Source organism: Lepidochelys olivacea (assembly GCF_965140295.1).
Source record: "Lepidochelys olivacea isolate rLepOli2 genome assembly, chromosome: 21".
In the NCBI taxonomy this organism is placed as follows: Eukaryota; Metazoa; Chordata; order Testudines; family Cheloniidae; genus Lepidochelys; species Lepidochelys olivacea.
Window position 1 is genome coordinate 12847675 of NC_140431.1, and position 9219 is coordinate 12856893.

Below are 9219 nucleotides of genomic sequence, written 5' to 3' on the forward strand. Positions count from 1 at the left end.
TTACTATGCAGAAAAAAAATTCTGCTTTCCCTTTACTTTGTAGTAGTTCACATTTAACACAGGACTGCACTGCCTTTACTTTTTTTTTTACCTCTGCGGTTGCCTGATCATGTACTTCCGCGTCCAAAGGCAGTGTGTAGTTGACTGGTCAGTTCGTAACTCTGGTGTTTGTAACTCTGAGGTTCTACTGTATAGATAAATAAGCACCAAGGGTAGAATTTTCAAAGTAACTTAGTAGTCTAAGGCCTGGCTGTGCTTAAAAGTTTTGCCAGCGTAGCTTCATCAGTTAGGAGTGGGGAAAAAAAATCACCCTTCCAAACTTACATAGACAAAAGCCCCTGAGTACACACAGTTTATACCAGCAAAATAGTGCTGATGTAGCTTATTTCATTCTGGGAACTGTTATAAACTATAACGGAGTCTCCACCAGGAGGTTTACCAGTATAGTGAGATCAATACAACAAAGCCTCTCTTGGGCTGACAAGGCCCTAGTCCAATTGACTTCCACTTAACTGCTTCTGCAACTTTTACCCAGGCCTGGGCTACATGACACCAAGCTATGCCGGTGTGGCTATTTCGGCCAGGGGTGTGAAAAAAATCATCCCCCCTCGCTGACATAGTTAGGCTGACAAAACCCTCAGTGCAGACGCAGCTATGCCAAGAGGAGAGTGCTTCTGTCAGCTTAGCCAGCCTCGTTCAGGAGGTGGTGTTCCTGTGCTAGCGGAAGAGGGTCTGTTGGAACATGCTCCCTCTGCCAGGGGGCCATGCTGGCAGAGCCTTTGTAGTGTAGACATGGCCCCAGAGAGATAAGTGACTTATCCAGAGGTATCTAGGTGCCTAACTCCCTTGAAATCAATGGGAGTTAGGTGCCAAAATACCTCGGAGGACTGGGCTTGAGTGACTCAGGGACTGGTAATGGGATAGGGAGCTTCTCACCTCTAGCTCATGTGGCCTGGGTCTGTAACCGCTGGCTGATGAGAAATGAGTTGTGGGGGGCTCAGTGCAGGTTTTAATGTGATGTGTGTGCACATTACCACAACAGCACCCCTAGAGAGCCCATGAAGGGCTGAACTTTCCTCTCCTAGCAGTGCTCCCACTAGGTCAGGGATGAGGGAGCACTGCTCCTGGGCCTGGCCTATCCATAAGTGAGCTTTCAATTCCTGGGGTGTCAGTCTGGCACCTTCATCAGGTCAAATTGGAGGCTGGGAGTCAAATCCTGGGCATTGACATCAGAGATACCAGGATCTGGCCCAGTGTCTCTCCTGGTTAGATCTTAGGAAGCTGCCAGTCAGGACACCTGGGTTCTTTTCCAGGATCTGTGTCTGTCTCACTGTGACCTCGGAGGCACTGGTTGTGAAGCTTCGTTACTGTAATTAGTGTGTGCAAAGCACTTTGAACTCCTTGCTGGAAAGGAACTAAAACATTGCAGGGAGAGGGGGCTGCCAACCAGGACTCCGGGGTTCTATCCCAGGCTTTGCTACTGCCTTAACCTTGGGCACTATGAGCTGTATTGTGAGGGTGAAATGCAATAATGAATGCATGCAAAGTCCTTGGTTGAAAGAGACGATGAAAGGATTATCACTAAGTACAATTAATTTTTGTTAAAAAAAAGGTTATCCTGATCTCAGATCTATTTTATTCTTTGCATGCAAGAAGGAAGTGACACACATATACATAATTCATCTCCGTATCTCTGTCTGTTTGCTTGCAGATCATCATAGCGTGGGAAAGACGCAAGCTGCCGGTATCTGACCCCGGGATTTATGCTGCTAATCTGATTACTGTATGATGGAAGTGTCCAGTTGGAAGGAGATGGAGGTGGCACTAGTCAGTTTTGACAACAATGATGAGATAATGGAAGATCCCTGTTATTCAAACGACTTCAGCACTGCTGCCCAATTGCAGAAGGGACACCCCAGCTGTGCCAGCCTCTTGCCCCACTGGAGAATCCTCCTCAACAGTGAGAACACCAACAATGAGACCATTTTCTCCAAGTTCTCTGCTGAGTTCGGTGAGCACCTGATGGGGGAGCGGGAGGGCATGGACGAGGGTGAACAGAGAGTCATCATCAACATTGCTGGGCTGAGGTTCGAGACGCAGCTCAAAACCCTCAATCAGTTTCCAGAGACGCTACTCGGGGACCCAGAGAAGCGGATGTGCTACTTTGATTCCATGAGAAACGAGTATTTCTTTGACAGGAACAGGCCAAGTTTTGATGGGATCCTCTACTACTACCAGTCCGGTGGGAAAATCCGGCGCCCGGCCAATGTCCCCATAGATGTCTTTGCCGATGAAATCACCTTCTATGAGCTGGGCAATGAAGCCATGGACCAGTTCAGGGAAGATGAAGGGTTCATCAAGGACCCTGAGACTCTTCTGCCCACCAATGATTTTCACAGGCAGTTCTGGCTGCTGTTTGAGTACCCCGAAAGCTCCAGTGCGGCCAGGGGCGTGGCTTTGGTCTCAGTCTTGGTCATTGTCATTTCCATCATCATCTTCTGCGTGGAGACCTTGCCCGAGTTCAGGGAGGAACGGGAGTTCAAGGTCATCAAGGACGCTGCTAACAACTTGACCAAAGCCAACCTGGCCCCGAGCACCTTCACGGACCCCTTCTTTGTCATAGAGACAGCCTGCATCATCTGGTTCTCGTTTGAGCTCTTAGTCAGATTTGTAGTCTGCCCCAGCAAGGCTGCGTTCTTCAGGAACATCATGAACATCATCGACATTGTGTCCATCATTCCCTACTTCGTGACCCTCACCACTGAGCTGGTCCAGCACAACGAACAAAATGGGCAGCAAAACATGTCCCTGGCCATACTGAGGATCATCCGCTTGGTCCGGGTCTTCCGCATCTTCAAGCTCTCGCGGCATTCCAAGGGCCTGCAGATCCTGGGGCAGACCCTCAAGGCCAGCATGCGGGAGCTGGGCTTGCTCATCTTCTTCCTCTTCATCGGAGTCATCCTCTTCTCCAGCGCCATCTACTTTGCGGAGGTGGACGAGCCACAGTCTCATTTTTCCAGCATCCCTGATGGGTTCTGGTGGGCTGTGGTGACCATGACAACGGTCGGCTATGGAGACATGTGCCCTACCACGTTGGGTGGGAAGATAGTGGGAACCCTGTGTGCTATTGCGGGGGTGTTAACCATCGCGCTTCCTGTCCCAGTCATAGTCTCCAACTTTAACTATTTCTACCACAGGGAGACAGAGAATGAGGAAAAGCAAATTCTACCCAGGGAAGTGGAGAAAATGCTTACCAGCCTGGCTGCGGCCAATGGCAGCATGGAGTCCTTGAACAAAACCAATGGGGGTTGTGACCGTGACATGCCCAGGAAATGATGACAGGTCATGGGCTTGAAGGGACTTTCTGGTATCAGAATGGATTTGATAAATGAATGGGGTGTAAACCATCTGCACTCTGTAATTTTTTTAAAAAACACAGTATGCTTTTTTCTTTTTTGGTAAACATTTTGCAATCCTCCAATTTCCTGCGGCCATTCAAATAAACATGGTCTTTTATCTCTCCCCTCTGCCCACCGACCTGTTTCATTATCCGATGCTCAGCATTTTGCTCCTCTGCTTGGGAACTGAAACTTGTTTCAGTGAGCATGTGGTAGATAGTAAAGCTAATACCAATCTCTTTTCAGCTGTAGATCTCAAAGCACTTCTCCAATGAGGTCAGCTTCCTTATTGCCAATTTACAGACAGGGAAACTAAGGCCAGAGAGGCAAAGTGACTTCCCCAAGGTCACCCAGCAGGGCAGTGGTAGGAATAGAAAACAGCTCTCCCAAGGCCTTGTCCAGTGCATGATCCACTGGGCCACGCTGCTGGAATGAGCAGCTCTGACCGTAACAGGGTCGGCATTAAGTGGATGGATTCTCAAAGCACAGAGGAACCTGATTCTTCAATACCGTACACCTTAGGGCTGACTCTCCACCGGCTTGTAAGTTTTGTTGTTGTTCACAGCTGTGCAAGGTGGGTATAAAGAAGAGTGCTGTGATGGGGCACACAGGCCCCATACCAGTCAGGAGAGGCGTAACAAGGACTTCTGGCCCCATCTGCCTCCTGCTACCCTACTACACCTGCAGCAAATGTCAGGTGTGGAGAGAGGTGTTGAAAGGAGAAGGCCCAGCTCAGTCTGAGACTGACCAGGAAGCAGAGCAGAGCTCAGCTCTGCTTCGCTTCTTCCTTGGTGAGGGACGTCTGGTTTCAGCCAACAGTCAGAGAGAGTTTGCTGTCTGGACAAGCCCTCCTGGTGGATGGGACAATGGGGCTGGGGAACTTGTCTAAACAGGCTGGTTGCATGAAGACCAGCCCCGAGTAGAAGGGTGGCGCCCAGCTGAAGACTCATTGGACAGCCCTAGTTTTGAGTTTGTAGCTTTTCTTTTTGTTTGGACTTTAGTATTTTGGAAGGGTTGGGATTCAGGTGCCCTTTAGCCGGAGGGCTAAAGCACCACTACATTGGACCTGTGAGAGGTGACAACTGATCTTCGGAGACCCTGTAACAAGGTGAGGAGTACCCTGTCGGGCCACAAGGGGGTACCATGGAGAAGGGTTGTTGAGTGGTTAGAGCACTAGCTCGGGACCTGGATTCAGTTCCCTGCTCTGCCACAGATTCCCGTGTGGCCTTGGGTGAGTCATTTAGTCTCTCTGTGCCTCAGTTCCCCATCTGTAACAATGGCACTGCCCAGCCTCACAGGGGTTTTAGGAGGATAAATGCATTAAAAGACTGTGTGGTTCTCCGATGCCACAGTGTTGAGAGCATGTAAGTACCCAGGACAGAAAAATTTAGCATCCTAGAAATGTCAGCCTGGAAGGGACCTCAAGAGGTCATCTACTCCAGCCCCCTGTGCTGAGGCAGAGCCAAATAAACCTAGACCAGCCCTGACAGGGGTTTGTCTAACCTGTGCTTAAAAACCCCTCGGTGATGGGTATTCCACAAACTCTGTGGGAAGCCTGTTCCAGAGCTGGACTATCTTTGTAGTTACAAAGTTTGACACAACAGGTTTCCATCAGAAAATACAGTTTCGTTGAAACGGAAACATTTTGCAGCAACATGTCAGTTCTGACAAAATTTTCGATGGGAGAAAATCTAAACCAACCATTTCAACTTTTATTTAATTTCAGTAATTTAAAACAATACGAGTAAATGTTTTGGTGTTTTCATTCATTTTGTTTTGACTTTTATATTATATCAAAATATTCATTGCAATATATATTATATTTAATACTATGTATAATTGCATTTTTATAGCATAGGGTTTCGACATTATAGAAATGAAACGTTTTGATGTTTCCACATTAGAATTTCTGTTCTGAGGTAACTTGCGAAATTTTGACTTTTCGTTCCAATTTGGAACGAAAACCAAATGGATTGGTTCACAAGCGACTGTTCTCGTTGGTGGTTCTGGAAACATTTCTATTGGATTTGGGGTTTTACAGAATTTTTCTTCACAACGTTTAAAATATGGGGTAAGTATAAGTTGACTGTATCACTTCAGGGCCTGATCCAACCCCCTGGAAATCAAAGGGAACCTTTTGACTGGGTTTTAGCTCAGGACCAATGAGATGGGTGTAGCACCAGTCAGGGCCAGTCCTCAGTACGTTAGGTGCAGGTTGATTGCTGAGTATGCTGGAAAGTTATTACTTAATGTTGTGCCTAGAAGCCCCAGTCATGTCCCAGGACCCCATTTTGTCAGGTGCTTTACGGGCACAGAACGTAAAGACAGACTCTGCCCCAAAGAGCTTACAATCTAAGTTGAATTCTGCTATGGTGCTATGTCATTTCTTGCCACTTGCCCCATCCCCATTTCCGTATTCCCAGTTCTCCTTTTATCTTCCGTTCATTTTTCTTTTACTTTCTTTCTTTCTCCTTCACCCCCTTTATTATTTTGCATGCACCCTCTGTGTGTCTCCCTCACTCACTCCCCATCTCTCTCTTTTCCTCAGGGCCTCCATACTCTCAGGCTCCCCAGTCTCTTCCTTGCTTCTGAACTCTGGACCAGATCCTCCATGCAGCAGAGCTGTGACCAGCGCAGGATCTGGGGTAGTGGAAGGGGAAAGGTAGCCCTCAGCTACCCGTATCCTCAGCTGAATCCGAAGCCTGTGAGCGGCTCTAAATTACTCTGTAGAGAATAGAGCGGAGCAAATAATTTATTTTTAGGCTCAGAGGCTGAACTGGTAAGCCGGGTTGGTTTAAACTGAAACTGATGGGGGTTTTTTTTCCATTTTTTTTGTTTTGGGTTGTTTTCAGGTATTTTGCCACCCTTTAAAAAAACAACAACAACATTTTTAGCCAGAACACTCTTTAAAAATGATAAGTTGAAATTTCAAAATGCCCAAAATGAAACCCTTCTAAATGAATCGGTAGGGCTGCCACCTCTGAGGTACATACCCCAGGACATCCAGGACGGTCCTGAGCCCACAAAATGGGACAGCTGGCAGTGTGCATTGAGTGCCCTCACACATCTCCCAGGGCAGCCACCTCCCAAGCGGGACAATAGGTGTGACCCTAAGAATTGGGCCCAATGGAGTTATTCCCAATTTACCCCAGGGGGAGTGAGACAGGAATCAGGACCGATGGTGTGACTCCTGATGTAAACTGGGATGAACGAGAGCAGTCGGGCCTGCTGATTCTGGTGGGTGCACGCGTGGTTGCGGGGGAGTAGCTCCTCAACTGTTCTTATACTCTTGCTCCAGAATTAATGCTCCAATGTAATTCTGTTGCTTTTAGTGTGAAAGCATAAGGAAGCGACGCTGGTGCGAGGCACGCCCTGGTGAATCAGAGATGTGACAGATCCGTTAGAGGGCATTAGCTAGCTGGTTAAATTCAAACACTGCAGCTCTTGCATGAAGATCAGTTTGACAGACATAACTGGTCCATGTTAAGGTGCGTCGTGTGGCTGGCATGAATGCTGCTGTTTCTGGGCCAGAGAGGGCGGGATGTTTTAGGTGAAAATTCAGCAAACAGGCAGGCACAAAACAGGAATTTCTCAGCATACCCGGTTACCCGACTACCTTGCCCCTGGCCCCTGGGAAAGCATGCATGGTAGGAAAAGGTGCAAAGCTTTCTTCTTTAGCACTACTGCCCACTGCCAGCAGCGGCTGGAATCGCACTCTCTGTGCTCCTGAGAACAGGGTGTCCTCCCAAGGGTGCAAGCCTCCCCAAGGAGTGGGGAAGGAGGCGAGGCTAGGGCAGAGCTGGCTATCTGCAGAAGGAAGCACACATTTGCACCCCCTTCGGGGCTGGTGTTGGTGTAGAGTCCCCACTTCCCTGCCTTGCAGAGGGTAAATGCTTTACAAACACTTATCTGGAGAGGTGAGTAAATAGAATCATAGAATCATAGAATATCAGGGTTGGAAGGGACCTCAGGAGGTCATCTAGTCCAACCCCCTGCTCAAAGCAGGACCAATCCCCAACTAAATCATCCCAGCCAGGGCTTTGTCAAGCCTGACCTTAAAAACTTCTAAGGAAGGAGAGTCCACCACCAATAGCACTAGCCCCATTACCCAGATGGGGTCACAAAGGCACAGATGGGGGTCACACGGTGAGCCAGGATTGGAATCCAGGGGGTGAAATCCTGGACCCTGGAAGTCAGTGGGAGTTTTGCTGTTGACCTCAGTAGAGCCAGGATTTCACCTAGTATCTCCTGGCTCCCAGGCCCAGACCCACAAAAGGACTTACATGCCAAACCTTCTGACAAGCGTGGGGCTTAGGACACATCCCTTTCCTCAGCATCTCCCACTGGATAGCTGAGATGACTCCAAAGATAGCATCCTGGCTCATGTGAATCCCCTTCGTAGGTGCCTGTCTCTCCTCACGTGTTGTATAGGGGTCCTGGATAGCTAACTCAGGATTTGCCAATTCCATTGCATGGCCAGGTACCTCAAAACTGGAACTTGCAACTCCTTATTCTTTTTGTCGATTTGGCCTCCCCGTCCAGTGCTTTCTTCATCATGAGCCTCTTCCTTTTCCAAGATGTAGCTGGTAACCAGTGCTGCTCTGAATGCACCTCTTCTGAGAGTCAACCAGTGCGGCTGGTTTCAAAGAACGCTTCCTTATTTCCAAGACTCCGTTTTCGACCTGGGGGTCTGGAAAGCCCCAGTGAAAATCAGGGGAGGTTCAACAGGCTGCCCTGTGAAATGTCAGCATGTGACACTCTCGCCAAAGGCTTATCTTCCCTGGAGATTTCTACCTTGAATTAATTGATTACCAGTCTGGATACTCTGCAGAAGTTTGTTTCAGGTGATACATATTTGCGGTTTACCTGGTCTGGGTTGATCCCTAGGGTAAAGAACACTGTTTGTAGCCCTGATCAAATGTGTGCAAATTATCCACAACTAGTCTTCACAGATGCGTTGCATGTCCTGAGATAACTGGCAATTGGTTAATTTATGCTAAAAACTCCAGCGTCGACAGATCCATAGCAATGTTTCCTCAGGAAAAATCAATTGCCCCGGACATTGTTCACCAGGGACTGTTCTGAGGCCCAAAGCAGAGACCCCTCATTACCCCTGTTAGCATAGAATGGAGGAGAGAAAAAAACCTGGAGAAAGAGAGCGCCCCAAGAAAAAAAGCAATCCTCTCTTTATTGTGTAGCACTGTAAGACGGTCATTTCTGCAGATGGATCAGCAATGGCATGTATGCAGCTGGGCACATCTGCAGCACAGCTGGGTCTTGATTGGAGTACAAATCTATCCAGCTATCAGGTGGATCTGTGGCAGGTATACACCCTGCCGCCTATGCAGAGAGGACTCCGCTAATGCTTCTCTGTTCGGCCCCAGGAACTGGAAAGGTAGGTATACAATTTAGGAGCCCGATCTGTGGTGAATAAAGTCGGGGTGCTCTAGCATTGCACCCTGATGACGCAGAAGGTCATTAAATGGGTAAGCTGAGAACAGCTGCACCTGCCAGAGCTGTCCTCTTAGTTCCCCAGGTGCTAACAAAACAACAAACCTTTCGCTGAGGAGATGTATTTGCTCTGATCTAGAGGCCTGGTGTTGTAGTTGGCCTCCACAGTGCGGTCCCTGCCTGATCTCATGACAGAGGGCACGGGCTATTTTGCTACGTTGCTGCTCATAGATGTCACAGTGGCTGTTTCATGTTCCAGGCAGCCAGCTCAAGGGTGAAAAGACAAGGATACCTTCTGCCTGGCTAATGCCCAGTGACAACGTGAATGACGAGGGGTGGGATGAGAGAAGCAAGCGCCTTTATGGGTGAC

General features: G+C 48.5%; 1 protein-coding gene across 1 annotated transcript; it reads left to right on the top strand.

Annotated features, from left to right (window-relative positions):
* Positions 1 to 1760: 1760 nt before the first annotated feature.
* Positions 1761 to 3369, top strand: KCNA10 (potassium voltage-gated channel subfamily A member 10). Its single transcript, XM_084610972.1, has one exon. The coding sequence runs from the start codon at positions 1786 to 1788 to the stop codon at positions 3334 to 3336; it is 1551 nt and encodes a 516-aa protein (XP_084467098.1). The 5' UTR covers positions 1761 to 1785; the 3' UTR covers positions 3337 to 3369.
* The last annotated feature ends 5850 nt before the right edge of the window (positions 3370 to 9219 follow it).